Here is a 19,278-nt window from a genome sequence, read left to right on the forward strand (position 1 = left end):
TAGGGCAAAAGAAGCACTCGTTAGATGAAGCCCCTCTTCAGAGCTACTGCTAAGATTTTAGCACCAAGGGAATACATTGCAGGGTCTGTCATGTGTTTATCTCCCAGCTTATCAGAAGATAGTGTCAAAGGAAACAATAACTAAAAGATAAGCTAGTTTGAGACTGACAAGACCATGTTGTCTAGGCTGCCTGAACAGCGACACAGCAAAGTGTTAACCAGCATCGTTAGCAAAAATCAGGGACGGGAATTGCACGTCTGATGGCACTTGTGAGGAGCAGCCACCATCTAATGAGTGCCCCAGATCTCTGGTTAGTGCTGTGTACTGCTGGCTACATCTGTGAAACAAGGTGGAGATAAAAGATAAGGAATAATAAAGTGGGATGTCATTAATCGGCTTCTACAGAAGGAGCGTATCAGTAGATAGCATTTAATAATGCATCGCCCCAAGCAGCTCGGTGTCTGAGCCTGATCTTATTCTCTGCATAAAGCATCTCCCCTGAGACCCTGCTGTCTTTGTTCACTTCATGAACTGCAGCATCAGACCTGCTTTGCTGGCAGTGGGTGGGAGCAAGGGGCTCATCCTGCCAGGAGGTGATACGCAATGCATAGGATGCCTTTCTGCTCAATTTAAGGAAATAGCAGTAAATAACAAGGCCATTTAGGCTAAACCATAATTGCCAGCTAGCCCACCCATTACCAGTTAATAAGAATGAAACAAGATTGTACAGGTTGAGCACTGAAGGATCTGCTTAGCTAAGATGGACCACACAGCTGCTGGGTTCAACGAAAGCAAATGAGTTTGCCCAATGGAAACCTCAGGAATATCAAAATGAATGAGTGTCTCCACTCATTTCTGGGGAAGCAGCAGGCACATTTCAAAGATAAAACAGCAATTGTGCAGCATGCCTTAATATTCCACAAATATGGAATACATATGGTGTGTGCAGCATGCCTGAATATTCCACATATATGGAATGCATAAGGTGTGTGCACTGTTGTACCTCCTCATGACCAGGAAACACATCAACAGCTGCAGTGCAGACTCGAAGCAGCCCCAAGATCCACGCAGGAACAGGAGATGTGTGCACATGAGTATGAGGGAGTTGTGAGTAGCTAAGAGCTGAAGAAGGGGAGAGGTGTGATTTTGCATTGCTTCTCACAGAAGAAACACAGCTCATTGTAATTATTCCTACAGACCCTGTGGAGACACCATCAAACAGGCTCCAAAGGGAACACATGGATGAGAAGATCAATCATGTGTCCATTGCAGTCTAACACCTTCCCTGTGTATTTCAGAGGATACCTACACACTGTTGGTACCTCACTGATGGCATTTGCAGCAGGACAAGTTAATGCTTTCTCCATGGCATGACCCGAAGCAATTCTTAATTTCAAGCCTTTTTAAATAGATTTTCCTCTGAAACCTTTCCATCCATTCTTTTTTTCATGTCTGTCTGTAGTGACAGGTTACACAGAGTCAGAGCACATGTCTGAGCGCTGAAAAGGTTTCCTGTGCTTTTATAATCTTAGTCCTTGACACAATTTTGGCTTAGACCAAATACTATTACCTTCCAGAAAAGTCTTGGTATGTTTGACAGGTTAATAATGCCAAGGGCCCTTTAGCATCTGGGAAGACATGGTTCAAGAAGCAGAGTTCAGTTCTCCTGACCAGAGCCAAACCCGTGGCCTTAAGACCCAAAAAGTTATCATAGAAAAATTGTACCATCCATATTATTAAATCTCCCCCAAACAATTGTTTTCCTCAACCTTACCCAGAAAGAGATATAGAGTAGTAACTAACTTGACTTATATAATAGTTTTTAAAAAAATTCTTGGTGATGTCAAGGTAGTCTTATTTACCTTATCTGGTCATCCAGCCTGTCTCAGGCATCTGCTCTAAGAAGAAAAGATGAAATGTAGACCTGAAGCACCTCTATTACCGCTAAAGGCAGCATAAGGAGAATGGCTTTGAAGTAGAGACCTGGTGAGAAAAATGCCACTCTAGCAGTCTGGATCATGCTCTGGCAGGGACAGGTTCAAGAGACCTGTAGCTATAGTGAGGTTGATTTTGATGACAGCAGGCCTGGCTCGGGTGGAGCTGGAATGTGAGAGATCTTCAGAGAAAAAAAGTTCTGGATCAAAAGCCAAGAAGTGAATAGTGGAGATGCAGTCAGTTAAGCACTGAGACATCTTCTGCAGTGGGCCAAAAGGAGAAGTTTAAGTATTTAAGATAAATAGTCACGAAACACTGTAGAGAATTGAAGTGACTGGTCTCATTAGATGAACCAGTTTCCTCACATTCAAATCCTGGAGGCACAGAGATCATCTGCTACACCACATATTCATATGAGATCCATAGTCTTGATCTCTGATTACATTAGGAATGATGGCTTTAGCCAGAGAAGACAGTGGCTGATGAATTTGCTGGAGCACAGGGGAGAGGAGTCACCATATAGCCAGTCAGCCAAAGTCACCTTTATACAGCCATAGAATGCAGAGCTATAATCAACTGGAGGGGAAAAAAACCAAAACTGTGGCAGACAAAAACCATGCCAAAGGCGTCCATAGGAAAAATACAAGTGAGAAGGAAGGATTGGAAAAATGACACATGCTTGCACCTGTGTGAGCTCAGCCTTGCTCTGCCCTGAGTTGTCTCATCTGGGTGCAGTTTAACAGAGATGTTTCCTTGGAGCAGAGCTGAGTGTGACAGTCAGATTTCAGGCTGTTCCTCCTTCCTTAAGAGGAAGGGAAAAGTATTTACCTGATCAGTTTATGAGTAGCTGTGAGAATCTGTCACTTTTCACACCTCTAAACTGCTTAATGCATCATAATTCCAGTCTTTGTTTACCCTGTTCATCTATATTTTAGTCAAATTACCAGAAAGTCTTATTTCCTCCTTAAACCACCTTTTCCAACTATTGCAGTAGCTAAAGAATGAACTCGATTAAATACATCTTTAGGAAGTAATTCAGACTTGAGAAAGCCTATTCAGAAATTTGGTTTACTCTTGTATGCATGAATAAAGCAAACTACTAATTTTCTGAAACATTTCATTCAGAGCCTTGGTTTTTTTTTTTATTTTCATCTCCACAAAATTATGCTTTCTCTTCTGCCATCAATAAACAAACTGCCAGGATTTTCTTCATTCAAGTATATTACCTTAATTACTAAAATCAATCTAAGTTTTAAAAAGCTAAAAAAATAGTAAAACAAACCCTGTAATATATGATAGGGATATATATATATGTATATATATATATATATATGTCACTATAGCACACGAAACAACACAACATGCACACACTGCTGTTCTCAAGGTGAGAAAAGGGAAGTTTAAGGACTCCAGCATTTATAGATTTGCAAAGGTGACAGTGGACTGAGGGTGAATGTGCCACCTCTCCAATGACACTGAAAAAACCAAAAGTCCATCAAATGTCTCCTCCTCCATAAAATAATGCAAAACAATAAGTAATTTACTGAAAGTGTGTGAGAAAGTTCGTTACAAGAATGTAAACATCAGAAGGCTTAGAAAATATTGAAAAATCAGAGCGACATACACACACACACACACACACACACACACATAGAGATATACAATATATATATATATATCTGACAGGGACACAGTCCAGCTAAACCAACAGATTCTTCAGTGTTTACAGATTTGACTGCAGATAGCTTTTTGCATTGTATTTTGATGTAAACACCTGAGCACCAAAACTACACAATCAACCCAAGCTGCATCAAATGTGGATGTGATTTTTTTTTAATAACAATGTGTATTTTTATGAGTGAAGATAAAACCACATGACAGTGTATGGGATGAAATATTCCATGGAAAATAGTGAAATCTGGTACCAGCTCTGGTGACACAAGTGGCCTTGTTTCTCCTCAGGAGGAAGGCACAGAACCTTTAATTAAACTGGGCCATATCAAACACTGTGTGTATGAACTGGAAATTTATTTTGTGTGCATCAGCCTGACACACACGGGGTTCTAAAGCCTGGCTGTGCCACATCGGGTGGCAGCGGAGGGTCCCAGATGATGGACAGTGCTGGCAGATGTGCAACAAGGTCACTTTGCTCCTGCATTTTCCCCGTTGCCCTGTCACAGCTGGAATTGTACCGCACACACAAAACTGCTCAGTCCTGTTCCCAAACTTGCCTTCATTGAAAATATAGGAGTGCCCTCTGGTGGAAAACCGAGCAGTTGAAGCTCTGGTGTCACTAAAAATAAGCATTTTTCCTCAAATGAAAATACCAATTTCTTGCTGGTACACCAAAAGATTTCAGTTACATCACTGAGTATTTCAAGGCTAGATTGATCATTTTGTGCTTTGTCATTCTGCAAGGAAGTCTTCAGAGCCCTGAGGCTCCAGGTGCTCCAACCAGGAGCAGTGGTTTGGGGAAAATATCAGAGGAATGGTTTGGGTTGGAAGGGTCCAGAAAGATCACCTGATTCCAATCCCCTGCCGTGGGCAGGGACACCTTCCCCTGTCCCAGGTTCCTCCAAGCCCTGTCAAACCTGGCCTTGGACACTGCCAGGGATGGGGCAGCCACAGCTGCTCTGGGCAGCCTGTGCCAGCTTTGAGATTTCCTCTGAGAATGAGTTTAATCCCATTGCTCTGCAACTGGAGCTCCATCCAGATGTGTGCCAGGGCCTGGCTGCCTGTGTTCCTGATACCCAGGGCTCAAGCACTCACACTTGACTCCTACCACTGGGAAGGAGCAGAGGGAAAGTTTGCAGAGGGTCCGCAAAGTATAACAAGAGAAATTAAGTACTGTTGAGATTTGTGTATTAGTAGCTCAATGATTTAAAAAAGAAAACATCAACATTTAAATGTAGAAAGGAAAAAAAAAAGACATGGAATTGGATTAGGAGCTAATTGGGAATCCCCAGGTTTTTGGGTGTGCTATCAGAGCCATTTGTGTCCATAGAGCTGGTGGAAATTGCTATCACAGCAGAGCTGCAAGAAAGAGAAAGGGAGAGAAGAAAAAAAAAGAAAAGGAAAAGAAAAGGAAAGAAAAGAAAAAGAAAGGAAAGAAAGGAAGGAAAGGAAGGAAAGAAAGGAAGGAAAGAAAGGAAGGAAAGAAAGGAAGGAAAGGAAGGAAGGAAAGGAAGGAAGGAAAGGAAGGAAAGGAAGGAAAGGAAGGAAAGGAAGGAAAGGAAGGAAAGGAAGGAAAGGAAGAAAGGAAGAAAGAAAGAAAGAAAGAAAGAAAGAAAGAAAGAAAGAAAGAAAGAAAGAAAGAAAGAAAGAAAGAAAGAAAGAAAGAAAGAAAGAAAGAAAGAAAGAAAGAAAGAAAGAAAGAAAGAAAGAAAGAAAGAAAGAAAGAAAGAAAGAAAAAGAAAGGAGAATCAAGGAAAGGAGTAGTAATTTGCTAAAAAACTCAGGCTCCCAGGTGATGACGTTCTTTTAAGGTAAATATACATTAACTTGATTATTTGATAACCTGAACAGAGCTTTTGATTTGTTGCTTGGCACTAAAAGCATCCTTGAAGCTGATGAAAAAATGTCCTGCTTTTGCAATATGGAATGTTAAAGAAAAATTACTTTGGCAAATGGCAAGTTTCCTGGTAAACACTCTCTGGCTCTGTGGGAGTGGTACTTCACTGACCCAAAGTGTTTGCTTTCCACAGAGCAAAGGACAAGCAAGAAAAAGTCTGTGAGACTGAAATCTGCAGGTCTGTCATATGACAATATCACAATGTAAAAACTTTTTATATTTATCTTCTAAAGCCACACAGACATGGAGATAATCCAGTGAAATTTAAACCCCTCTTTATACACAGGGAAATGCAATAAACATCCATGTAAATGGCTTTCTCTACAATACAACAGTGGGAAGTATTTTTTCCTTGGCAATAATTTTTCTGCTGGTCATTACAGAACAGTGTGCTCTAGGTTCATCTTTCTGGACTGTGTGTACATTTTCTATCGTATCACATCACATCACATCACATCACATCACATCACATCACATCACATCACATCACATCACATCACATCATCTGTCTAAAGGGAAAAATATTGCTGGATGCAGAAACCAGGAATCTGTGTCTGCCTGTGCAATACTTTTTCTCAAGGCCTTTCTCAGCAAATAAATGCCCCCTCTTCCCTTTCTCCCTATCAGCAGCTCTGTGGCTCCTGGAAGTCAGGCAGTGGAAAGGCTCAGCTTCAGCGAGGTGTGTGGAAAGCCCCCTCAGTCAAGATATGCTTTGAATGGGTATTTAAAGCACCCTCTGGTTAAGTAGCTTCTATTCATCTTCTATCAAGTAATTTCCAGCTTCAGACTCTAAAAAAGGTGAGAAGTCTCTCCACAAAGAAGCTTGGCTGTGGCCAAATGCAGCTGGTTCAGGAATTATTAGGAGTCAAAATGCATTTAATCAGCAATATAATTTCCAAATGGCTCTTCAAGCTAGGATTCTAAGTGGAGTTTCTATAAATACCTCTTTTCACAGCTCCAAATATTTCTCATTTACTTACTGCAGCCAGTCCAATAGAATGCTCTGTGTGAGACTCCCTGACTTGGAAATCAGGTTTCCCTGTTTTCTAACACATTTTAACATTACTTGTTGTTGCAACAGGTTCAAGGTATTTTTGACCAACTGAACTGGACACCATTACAAGATCAACCTTCTTTCTGCACCCTCTACAACAACTCTGGTTTATTTTTATGCCAGATGCATGAAAAGATTAAAATGCTTATATATAAAAATTTAAGAAATATAAGCATTTTAAGGAATTAATTTCACACCCACACTTTTAAAAAGATTTCACACTAAAAGGCCTCACATTGTCACTACTGCTAAATTACAGAAAATCTTTTTGAAGCAAATTCATGCAGCAAACAAAGGGGTGTTCATGAAAAACTTCAATTTGTGTAGCCTGGATTTCTCAGACAAGTATGTCTGAAGTTATTAACCGCATAAATTGAACATAAAACCTGTTTTATCCATGAATAATAAACAAATGCCTCCAGATGATCATTACATTTGAGATATCTGTGATAGTTTGAGTCTGCATTGCTTTGTGTCTTTCACTGTTAGTTAGAGAGGAAGGGGTGTATTCTCACTGCCTTTAAATAACAATAAAAATTAATAAATCACCTATATCAAAAGTCAGTTTGAATTCTAAGAAAAGTCATTATGATTTGTTTGCTCTATTTCCTGTTGGCCAGATTTAGTTCAAATAAGGGATTTGTTCTGGAGGATCAGCTGGGCTTTGGTTTGGTTACACCTGACTCTCACAGAGAAAGACATATCTGAAAAAAAATTGTCTTGTTCTAATGGTTTCCACACAGAATTCTTCTCTGTTCTTCTTTGTTCACTTTCTGTGTATCTTTCCACAGTTGCAACAGGCATTGTTTTATTTGGTTTATGGGAGAAATATGATTAGAGGGATGAAACTCATCTCTCTTCTTGGTCTGTATCTGATAGTTTCTCTTATTCTAATCTAACATTTTAAATATATTAGATATGTTGCTTTCCAAAGATGACTTCAGAGGTGTGTTTTATCTATTTGCAAGAAAAGCTCGGGCTGAGATGCAAGTGCTTTCACTATTGGGTTATCCTAGGAGATGGAATGAGTTTTACCCCAGATTTCTTTTCTGGAGTCAGATTGTTGTGTACCATAGCAGAGATTTAGAAAATGTTTCTAGTGACTTACTAGATCTAAAGTGAAGCTGAATTAACAATCGCTATATGCTTTAAAAAGGACAATTATGCATTTTTATGGTGCTCACTTTTGCCATATTTCAGCAAAGATTGAAAAGAGCATGAACACAGGCACCTATTGGACTTTGATATGAGAAGTGTATGATTGTTCTGATTGAATCATTAGCTAATCCCTTTTGGGCTTCATGGGAATGACTTTCACACACATACACAAAATCCCTCCTGAAATTTTGTATGTTAGACTCTAAAAGCTCTCTGGAATAATAGTACCACGAAATAATGATATTCATCACCCGAGGAAACCATGAAATCTCCCTGTGGCAAACTTTTTAGAAACACATAGAAAAGCATCTCTAAGGAACAGCCTATTTTTTAGAGATCATGTTCTGGGAGCACAAGTGAAGGACAAGGCCTCTAAAAGTTTCTGGACAACAATTTTTTTTTTTCATTATTCCATTATACTCTGCTTATGTGCAGTTACTCTGACAGCAACTTTTTGATTGATTGACTCTGTTGCTTTTCTCTCTAATAATAATAATAATAATAATAATAATCCAGAGTGGAAGGTGAGTTGGGTTGTGTGGAAGAAATCAGAACTGTTCCTTTTTGCCAAAGAAAGTTAGGTCTGCAAGGTGTTCTGACAGCCCAGAAGAAGATCTGTGCAAAGTTCTGAACCACACAGAACTGCATGGATTTTAACCTAAAGTGCTATTTCTACTGTCATTGACTTCCGTGGAAATAAAGAATTGAAGAAAGTGGATTTTTGTCTTCGTTGTTTGAGATAAATCAGATTCCTGCAGTTCAGGTTTACACAAGGCCTGGAGGAGGACTTCCACAGTCAAATCATTCAACCTGATCTTTTTTTTAAGAACTTTCCATAGATTTATCTTTAAAAATATACATAAGTTTGCAGAACTCCATGGAATAAATTCTTCATTTATTGTTTAATTAAATTACCCCACCCCTTCAGGTAATCCACATGAGGAAGTGGGAATTGGTGTGCTAAATTGTTCTTTGTACCATGGTTCCGCATGTTAGTTCTGTTAATCTTTTCTTTCTTCCAAATTATTTCACCCACAGACCATGAATTGTAGCCTATCTGACAGTCATCCTTTAGAGAACAAATTGTTTTCACTGTTCAAACAGGTGTGGCACGCTTTAAAGAAATACCTGTAGTAGCATAATTTCATTTTAACAGTACAAATAAAGTTCAGGTGACAGTAGTGAATGAATGAAAATTGTTGAGTAGGGCAGATGAGGTAAAAGAATGGAAGTATCTCCCAGGACATTGGGAATCTGGAGCTGCTGGACTGCCTGCCCTCACAGTCAACAGAAATGCAGTCAATAACTCTGGTAGGGGTCTCATGAGGCTTTCTGATGGTGATAACCCTGGTCTCATCAAAATTGTCACAAGCACTTCAGATAAAAAAGTAACTGTGCCCTTATCTCAGAAAATGGAAGGATATGGGAGACCTTATCAGAGGCAACTTCCCGTGAGTGCTGCCTGCTGTACAAAGGAAGAACAAAGGCAGCTGTGTTTTCCAACACAGGGGTTATAATCCAATATTAGAATTCTGGCAACAGCAGACAGCTGCAGGAATTCTGCAGAAATCTGGAAACAGTGAGGCAATATTGACTCGCAGCATGGGCAGCAACCTGCACCCAGTGTGGTGAAAAGGGTGCTCAGTGTGCAACACACCACAGCAAAGGCAAGGACAAGGGAGGGAACCAAGAAAGGAATAAGGAGATGTGCAGATGCTTTATGCTTTCTGATAGCCAACAGACTGCATGGAAGGAAGCAAGAAAGGTTGTGTTTGAGCAATAAGGACCTGTCAAAGCTGCCTTTGTGATATTTTACCTTATAAAAGAGTGGAAACAAAGAACCTGCAAGAAGAAAGGATGAGCAGAGTGATGCTGGGTTGGATAGGGCTTGGGGCAACCTGGACTAGTAGAAGATGTCCCTGCTCATGGCAGGGGGTTGGAACTTGGAGATCTCTGGGGTCTTTTCAACCCTGACCATTTTATGTCACACTAGAGCAGAGCACAGGCTTCACATCTCTCCAGACTGAAGATGAGAAACATCAGCAGCTGTTCTGCAGTAACTTAATCTTGAGCAACATCTGGGGTGAGTTATGTGTACAATAATCACAGAATCACAGAATGGTTTGGGCTGGAAGGGACCTTAAAAATCACCTTGTGTTTGGTCAGGGACACCTTCCACTAGACCAGATTACTCAGAGCCCCATCCAACCTTGTCTTGAACATATCCACGGATGGGGCAGCCACAGCTTCTCTGGGCAACCTCTTCCAGTGTCTCATCACACTCATAGTCCAGAATTTCTTCCTAGTATCTATTTGAAACCTGCCCCCTTTCAGTTTAAAGTCATTCCCCTTTGTCTTATCATTGCATGCACTGGTAAAAAGTGATGCCCAGTGCCACAGCCTCAGTGAGTTAATGGAACATGTTTTATTCAGCAAATGAAGTTCAGGAACCACTTTGAAGAGCACATCACTGTGTTGCTCGCAGTACAGGTAATTCTGTGTGCAGCTAAGACACTCACTTATGTCTCTGCCTCAAAATATTTATCCCACACTTTTGCCAGAAACAGGAAAGACAACTGTAAAACAACAAGCACAGAACTCAAGCTTTTATTTTGAGAGCATATTAGCACTGTAGCTAGATCAGACTAGAAGTTGAAGTTCTGCAAAAGGACAGGTCTTCTGTCTTCTCTTTTTCCTTACCCTGGAGACAAGGAAAAAAATCCAGAACAATGCAGCTGGATTGGTTCATTTTCAGTCACCTGTTCCTTAAGGAAAGTTCTTCTTTGCACAATGGGCAGCCCCAAAGCTGATGTCATTTATCAGCAATAAATATTGACAAGGAAAAAAAGGGGAAATGTATATATATACAACCCTGGACTGGGGAGAGCCTTTCACTCTCCTGCCATATCCTCAGAAGGATAGAGAAGGATTCTGGTGGATGAAGGTAATGTATGCAGAACTGAATTTCAGCCTTAGAGATTTTATCCAGTCTCTTGTTCATTGTGCTACAAATTGTAGTGTTTTTAATAGCTGAATTTTACCAATAATGTGTTATATAATGTGATAATTGAAAGAAAATTTATGCTTATAATATCTCAGAGAAAGAATGTCAAATACAACATATCTTCTCTGAAACCACACCTTCCATGAGTAGGGATAAAAAGTTGCTTCAGTGGAGTCTAGTTCCTGTATTTCTTCAGAACAAAATGTAGCACTTGGACGCACTTGCTTCTTCCTACAAATGTGAATATAAAAGAATCCATTTTGCGTGGGGTTGTCAGTCATGGGAAATGCTTTTCTAATGTCTTTTGAATTGTTTTGGTGTTAAATTTATTTCACATGAGTATTGGGATACACCAGTACAGCTGAACTCAGAATTTTGTCATCTCTAAATGTTAACTATCTGTCCAAACTTTCCGGTATATATGCTGCTGAAATGCCTAATATATATTATAGTATGTAACAAGCTGATGACCTTTTCCTAATGGAAAGTGAATTTATTATCTTAATGAAATTTAAAGAGGTAAAGTCAGAGAAGATAGAGGAAAAATGTATCAAAATAACTGAAAAGACAAATATTCCCAATCTGCCAAACTTTCATACTTGCTATGCCCTGAAAGCTGTACCAGAAGGCAGGAGAAAGTTTCTACTGAGGAATGAAACACCAGGATTAAACATAAAGACCATATTTATTAAATAGAAATTCGTTTACAGTTTTGAAGCTATCATTGTTTATTTTATTTGCTTTTACACTCAATCAAATGTTCATGAAACCTCAGGTTTTCAAGTAGAGCTGCCTAAAAATGCATTTCTGGCATTAGTTTTTCAGAAGCATAGAAGTGATTTAGTGGATTGAGCACTATTGACAGGGAAGGATAATTGTATCTGGGAAGCATCATTGTTTGACTTTGAAAGTAAAGCCCAACACATTTAGTCCAAGGGACACATTTGATGGTAGAGTCTGGCAGTTGAAGATGTGCAGTACTATGTAATCAACTTTAACCCTGGATCTATAAATATTTTATGTTTCCTGTTGCAATATTTAATCTGGGAAGTCCCAAAAATATTTTGTTTCTGTGCGTACAGAAGGGCAAGACAACTCCTCTGTGTCTAAAAATATTCCTGCAGTTTAAGAATTTATTCTTCATTAATATCAGTGAGATCCCTGCCTCTACCTCATGCAAATGATTTTCTTATGAAATCACAGGAAAACAAGATAAAGACTAAATATCTGAATTGCATGATAGGACAAGAGTTAGTGATTCTAAACTAAAGGGGGGGAGGTTTTTTTTGTTTTTTGTTTTTTTTTACAATGATAGTTTCCCTATCAAGAAGAATTTCCTAGATTTCTATTGACTTGTCCTGCTCTCACCATGGATTTTTCTGAGAGGCCAGCTCTAAGGCATTTTTTATTCATTGGGTTTTGTTATCTCTATTTCCCTCTTGCCTATCTGGTTTAAGACAACCTGCTGACTCAAAGCTAGTCTTCCTTGGGATTTTGCCACATCTTTTTAATAACCAAAAAGACCTTTCCCCCCCTATATCCTCATTAATACAAAGATATATAACTTTTAATTATTTTAATGTGCAGGAAAAGCATCCTGTTTATATGAGTGTGTTTCAGAGTGTCTGTGTACCACCTGCATGAGGCCCCTCAGGAGTCAGAGTGCAGTAGTCAATATTATCTGTTAATAACATCATATGTGAAGGTTTTCTTTATGTCTAGGTGTTAGAAGAAACATGAGGGTGATCATCACCATTTACTTAAGCCATTATGATACTGATTTAATGAGGAAACAGGGAAGTGGGAAAGAAATGGAGACTATAGTCCATGTGTTCAATGATCCACTCCAAAACATAAAGTCTCACCATGGATGAGGCTTGAGAAGGACTCTGATGTGACAGTATTGAACACATAAATGGGCTTTTTAATATGCAGGGAGGCAAATATGAAGGAAATGTTACAAATTCAAGATATCTTGAATAAAGGAGTCAAAAGGGGGCTGATCCATCTATTCCAAATACCACACAACTTTATGCTATTTACAATCCCTCCCTGCTTCCATGCAAGGTGGAGTCTTCTCTCTGTAGGAGGCAGTGGTGCCCATGCACAGTTTCAGCACATCCATATTCAGGATCAACTAAAATAAACTTCTTTGTGCAGGCTTTACTTTGCAACAGTTTTGTATCTTGCTCACATATCACATTATGCCATAAAATGTATGCAACAGAGATTAATGGATTTTGGGGGTTTGTTTTTGTGTTTTTTCCCCCTGTAGAAATGGATCTATTAACTGCAATTATTCTCCTGGCTGCTTTGTTACACCAATCTGATGGACAGGTAGGATCATTCATTTGTGCAAAACACCCATATCTGACTCTTTTGTATAGAAATCTGACCTAATATAGTCTGATCTTGTGGTCTCTGGAGATTTAAAATCATGGGGTGCAAGTATTTTTAATATGTTAATGTAACATGTTGAAGATAAACTCTCATTTCATACAGATTTTTGCATTATTATAATATTTTTATTACACTAGTGAGCAACCTGGTCTAGTGGAAGGTGTCCCTGTATAAGACAGGGGCTTCAGAGCTACTGGCTCTTTGAGCTTCCAGCCCAAATCATTCTGTAATCCTGCCTATCAAAATACTCTTCCCTTCATGGGGCTAATTTAAAAATTCATTTTTCATAAATAAATGAATAATTTAAGATTCAGAAATATGATTCATAAATCTCCTAGGGAGGATTAGGTTTGTAAGATACCTGCTATGCATGAGAGCTATACTTGCATGAGAGCTGTTTATCAAGATCTTCTTATTAATGAATGAAAAGAAACAAGTACTTTAGGAAAGAAAATTATAATTTTCTTCAATAAATCTGAGGTGAACCATGCTGTAAGTTGATACTTTCCTTTACCTGAGTATAGCTGCAGCCCAAAACTACTGGCTGAGATGTTATTTCTACCACCATAAATGTCCTAAATTAAACGAGATTTATGAGAGCAATTATTGGGTAGGTTCATTTGGCCAAACAAAAGTGACAAGAAGATCATAATTTATCTTGTTTATTATACTTCTGTTAACTGGGACCTTCATTGTTTTTATTTTTTTCAGGGTTTTCCATTTAAAAACATGAAATATTTCTCCTTTCCTCATTTTAAGTCTCAAAATGAAAAACAGATCCTTGAGCTACACAATGAAATACGGAGATCTGTAATTCCCACAGCCAGGAACATGCTGAAGATGGTGAGCTATGAATTAAAGCTAGCCTGCTTTTACCTAAAACGAAATGATAGGACAAACCCAGCATCAAAGGAAGCTGTGGGATGAAGGGATTAAGAGCAGCCTGATGGGAAGGACTTGGAGGTGTTCATGGATGAGAAACTCAATATGAGCCAGCAAGATGCTCCAAGGGCTGGAGCACCTCTGCTCTGGAGCCAGGCTGGGAGAGCTGGGGGTGTTCAGCCTGGGGAAGAGAAGGATCCAAAGGGACCTTAGAGCCCCTTCCAGTGCCTAAAGGGGGTCTAAAAGAATGAGGAAAAACACTTTATCAGGGCCTGTAGCAATAGCACAAGGGCTAATTGTTTTTAGTTAAAAGCAGGTAGATTAAAATTAGGTATAGCAAGAAGATTTTCCTGGTGAGGGTGGGGAGGCCCTGGCACAGGCTGCCCAGGTAAGCTGTGGCTGCCCCATCCCTGGATATATCAAGAAGAGGCTGGATGGGGTTCTGAGAAACCTGGTCTGGTTGAAGATATCTCTGCTCATTGCACAGGGTTTAGATTAGATGACCCTTCAAGGTCCACTCCAACCCAAACTATCTCTAATTCTCTAAGAAGAGAAACAAACCCTGGATGAAGGAAAGAGCATGCAAAGCAAAGTGGGAGCTGCAGCTTCTGAATCTCATGCTGTCAGGAGGGCAAAGGAGACCTAGATCTGCAAAACTTCTCCCATCCCTGTCACCCCTGATATCCTTGTTATCCCTGTCCCATGAGCAGATGAGCTGGTCAGTGCTTTGTGGTTAATTCTGCATAGCAAGGCCTGAAACACTCACCAGGTTCTGAGCCCAGCTGATGTTAATCACCACGACTCAGCTGTACCTGGGCTGAATATCAGATTTATGCCACTTAGTCCAGTGCAGTGTTCATTCAGACACAAACTGAAGGAAAGCAGTAGTATGTTATAAAAACCCTTTTAATCAGCACCATCTGGAGATCAAGACTGTGCAGGATAACCTGCTCTGAAACCTTTAAGAGTTGAAGAAATGTGGTTTCTGTGCCCCAGGAGAGTAAATCAGCACAACTCCTTTCTGTTGAGAGCCATGGGAGCATTCAGTGCTCAACACCCAAGCCATTCCCTATTTTTTTTTTTTTCCTTTCTCATGGCTGCACTAATCTGTCTGTGACCTGGATACTTCTTCCTTTGTGTCTTCCAGGTGTGGAGTGAGAAAACTGCCAAAAATGCTCAGAAATGGGCAAATCAGTGTGGGATGAAAATCAGTCCAAGAGACAGGAGAGTTATTAATGGTACTGACAAGCATGGAGCCTGATCTAATGGGTTAATGACAGGTTGCAGATGACCCCTGTGAATGTGAAATAGAAATAAGCATGACTTTAATCTGTTGTAGAATAGCTTTTTAGGATTATTAGATGGAAGGTGTCCCTGTACACGTCAGGGGGGTTGGAACAAGATGATCTTTAGGTCCCTTCCAACACAAATAATTCTATGACGCTGTGATTATTAAATGCAAAAACATCATTTTTGTCAGATGAACACTCTGAAAGAAAACTTTTTGCAAGGCCTTAAAATCACAAGGCAAAGTGAGTGGCATCTTAGGCATCTTTTTTAGCATATAGCTACAGCCCCTCTGTCCCATCTCCTGCCCTATACTTTGCTTCTCTCCTAATAAATAGATTTACTTCTACTCCAGGTGTCACCTGTGGTGAGAATGTGTTACTGTCATCCTACCCAAGGACATGGGCTGATGCAATTCAAGTGTGGTACAGTCAGTCCTCCAATTTCAAGTATGGATATGGACCAATTTCAAAAAATATCAATGTTCAGAGCTACACTCAGGTATGGAGACTTGAAACAAACTGCAGGGATACACTAGAATCACAGGAGTACACTTAAACCAGCTGGGAGTTATTTATAATCAGGAAAAACTTATCAATGTCATCAAACTGCTATCTATAATTCATACTCTGATCCAAAGATGAATGATAAGCTAAATTTCTTTTCCATCTAATTAGTAGTCAATGGAACCAGTATTTTGGAAGAGCTGTCCAGAAAGAAAATATTAGTCTGTAGAAAAACCTTTAATTTGGAAATAAATATTTTCTATAGAGGAACTGAAATACGTGATTAAGAAATGTCAAAGCAAAATACCTATGAAGAAAATATTTGAATTTCAACTTCAGTGTCCTGCCAGAAAATGTGTTGAAAAACATTTGGAAATTGGAAGAAACTCATTTTTCTATGTATTCTTTTTGACAGCTAAATTTTAAATTTAAAAGTGGCTAGATTTAAATTTTAAAATGACTAGGAAAAAATGAAAGAAAAAATTATTTTCTGGTTCTGTTACTTTGTAAGCTTTTGGGTTTTTTTACTCTCTCTGAAATGATGTGTTTGTTTTTTAATCTACAGCTAATCTGGTACAACAGTTACAAGGTGGGGTGTGGAGTTTCCTACTGTCCCACAGGCCCCTACAAGTACTTTTACGTTTGCCAATACTGCCCTGCGTACGTACTGCCTTCTTAGTTGTGGTGATTATGGATGTGTTTCCAAAATATCCTTGGCTATAGGATAAAATAATTGCAATCTACTTTAACCATTTATACTTTTCAAAATACCAATGTGAATCGCAGGTTTAACAGCATGCTGAATATCAATGTTTGTTTTATTTCGCATTGAAAGAAATATTAGGGAAATTTTAGCATATGAACAAGGGTTTATCTCTGTCAGAATCAGGCATCAGGCACAAATCATGCTGTAATTTTGACCACAAAGGAGAAAAACAGTTGTAAAGTGGAAGCCAACAGCAAATGAATATTCACAGAGGTAAAGAACTGTATTTCAGAGGGGTTTTGATGAGGTTTGGAGAAACCTGGTCTGGTGGGAGGTGTCCCTGCTCATGGCAGGGTGTTGGAGCTAAGTGATCTCTAAGGTCCCCTTCAACCCAAAGCAGTCTGTGATGCTGTGATTTTAAGATTACCTCAATCAGTTGAAATCTATCAGAGAAGCAGAGCTGGGAAGCACATACATTTTTTTAACAGACAATGCTATACATATACAATCACTCAATTAATTTTGTTTCTCTTAATGTTATTGTCCCTCTTATTTAAAATATTTTTTTTTGTATTCTATAAATATCTGAAATTAAAACATGACAGCCTATGAAAATATTTTCATCCAAAAACTTCTGGATGCCTTTTGCTGCAATAAATAACAAACTCCTGTAAATGGCTCAGAGCTTCATGTTGATCTTGTTTTGTCTTGTAATTTTTTCAAATTTCAGAGGAAATAACCCAATGCAAATAGCTATGCCTTACAGAAGTGGACCAAAATGTGCTGACTGTCCTGGCCACTGTGACAAAGGACTTTGCAGTAAGTCACTCCATTCTCCTTGAAAAAACCACATTCTATAATCAAACCATTTTAATATCAGAGCAAAAGTACACAATTTATAGAGACACGAACAACTGGAATTTCTGGAAAATGCAGAAGCATCAAACTAGAGCTCAGTTTCCAAATAATATTTCATGTGTTTGCTTCTCTCTCTTTTATTTCAGCCAACCCTTGCAAGTATCAAGACCTCCTTGGAAACTGCAAAAATCTGAAAATGTTGTTTGGCTGTAGCCACTCACTGGTGAAAAAGAAGTGTCCTGCAAGCTGTAAATGCACCACTGAAATAATCTAAAGTTCTGCTGGGTGTCATTACAGCTGCTGAGAGATTATAAGGAAAGAGGAGAACCCACAGTAAAGTGTATTCACTCTCAGTGTATCTGCTCAGATTGACCTATAGGTAACAATTTTATTTGAAATCTGACCATTGCTTCAGTCTTAAATTAGACTGGTAGCTCAAAATAACCTCTGATGTTATTTTAGGTTTTGTAGAAATCACGTTTTAAGCTGCTAATGTGTTACTTTGTGTCTTTCTTTGAAATGGCTGCCACTGATTTATTTCTTTTTAATAGGAAACCCACTTTTAAAACACTTCAGGTTTTTTTGCATAATTCGTTGGATGCCACTAAATTTTCTTCTGTTAACTTTTTTTTGATTGTTAATGGAATGTTCTCCTGCTAAATAAACACATGATCTACCACCAGTTCACAAACAGAGCTTTTAATTAAAGTTATTTATCAATAAAGGGGTGGGTTTTTGTTTTTTTTTTAATTTGGAAAATTCCGTATGGATATTTTGAGGTTCTTTTATATTTCATGTGAGCATGGATGAGAAAGGAAAAGAAGTACAAAGCAAAAAGGGAGGCAATTTTTTGTACAGGCAAAATAAGAAGCACATGTTGTATCTGCAACTTTTCCTCTGACCCAATCACAAAATTCTGCTGCATCTGCCTGCAGGTGATAAATGATAACTTTATTGCTGTGGCTCTTTCCCACTGACCTTGCACCACCAGACCTCCAGCTGCTCCTGAAAGGGTCCTGGTTTTCCATAGCTCTTGAATCACATAAACCAGCCCTGAGCAGGGCAGAACTCACTTTCCCTTCTTATTTCAGGCCAGTAGAAATAATTTTCTTTACAAGACTGCAATTCTAGGTAAAGACACAAGAGGGTGAGCCATACCCAGACATGAACCTGCATTGCTTTTTTTCCAAATGTCTACCTGAGTAAAGGATATCCCCTTTTATTAGATATTAAAGCTCTGGGCCTGTCTGGCCTGATTTTAACACTTGCTTGCACAAAGTTTCTTAGCTAATATTGGCTCAATAAATAATTAAAACATATAGAAACAATTTGGCAGTGGTTTCCTGCCCTCTATTGTTTCATCCTGTTTCTGCTGGTCAAATTACCATCATAGTAAAACAATTGAGAGTGTCGAATTAGGGAAAATTCTGGTTTCCAGGGCATAAATTAATTCTGGTAGCCTTGATTTTGTACTTTCCTGAAGCTCAGTTTCACCCTCATGACCACTGCCACTGTGCAAGGCTCCAAAGAAGCTGGAGAGAGACTTCTTACAATGACACAGCGCAGTAGGGCAAGGGAGAATGGCTTTAAACTGGGAGAGGGCAGGGTTAGGTTGGATATTAGGATGAAATTCTCTGCTTTGAGGGTGGTGAGGCCCTGGCACAGGCTGCCCAGAGAAGCTGTGGTTGCCCCATCCCTGGCAGTGTCCAAGACCAGGTTGGATGGGGCTTGGGGCACCCTGAGATAGTGGAAGCTGTCCCTGCCCATAGCAGGGGGTGGAACAAGATGATCTTTTAGCTCCCTTCCAACCCAAACCTTGACTCTATGATTTTTAGAGAGTATAATTCAAACTAAAGCCGGTGAAAATTTCCTAAAAAATCTCTGTTTCCTCAAGGAACACTAACCTGTAAAACCCCA

General features: G+C 39.3%; 1 protein-coding gene across 1 annotated transcript; it reads left to right on the forward strand.

Annotated features, from left to right (window-relative positions):
* The first annotated feature begins 10,154 nt into the window (after positions 1 to 10,154).
* CRISP2 (cysteine rich secretory protein 2) lies at positions 10,155 to 17,635 on the forward strand. Its single transcript, XM_038130589.1, has 7 exons — positions 10,155 to 10,208; positions 13,882 to 13,965; positions 15,152 to 15,242; positions 15,647 to 15,792; positions 16,363 to 16,457; positions 17,234 to 17,322; positions 17,508 to 17,635. The coding sequence occupies exons 1-7, from the start codon at positions 10,155 to 10,157 to the stop codon at positions 17,633 to 17,635; spliced, it is 687 nt and encodes a 228-aa protein (XP_037986517.1).
* Positions 17,636 to 19,278: the final 1,643 nt, after the last annotated feature.

The sequence above is a fragment of the Motacilla alba genome, chromosome 3 (assembly GCF_015832195.1).
Source record: "Motacilla alba alba isolate MOTALB_02 chromosome 3, Motacilla_alba_V1.0_pri, whole genome shotgun sequence".
NCBI lineage: Eukaryota > Metazoa > Chordata > Aves > Passeriformes > Motacillidae > Motacilla > Motacilla alba.

Excerpts from the sequence above, each read along its gene's own strand:
- CRISP2 (XM_038130589.1), top strand. The coding sequence starts at position 10,155 with ATGAAGTTCAGGAACCACTTTGAAGAGCACATCACTGTGTTGCTCGCA. Across the intron at positions 13,966-15,151 it reads CCAGGAACATGCTGAAGATG|GTGTGGAGTGAGAAAACTGC; the intron begins GTGAGCTATGAA and ends TGTGTCTTCCAG. Across the intron at positions 15,793-16,362 it reads ATGTTCAGAGCTACACTCAG|CTAATCTGGTACAACAGTTA; the intron begins GTATGGAGACTT and ends TTTAATCTACAG.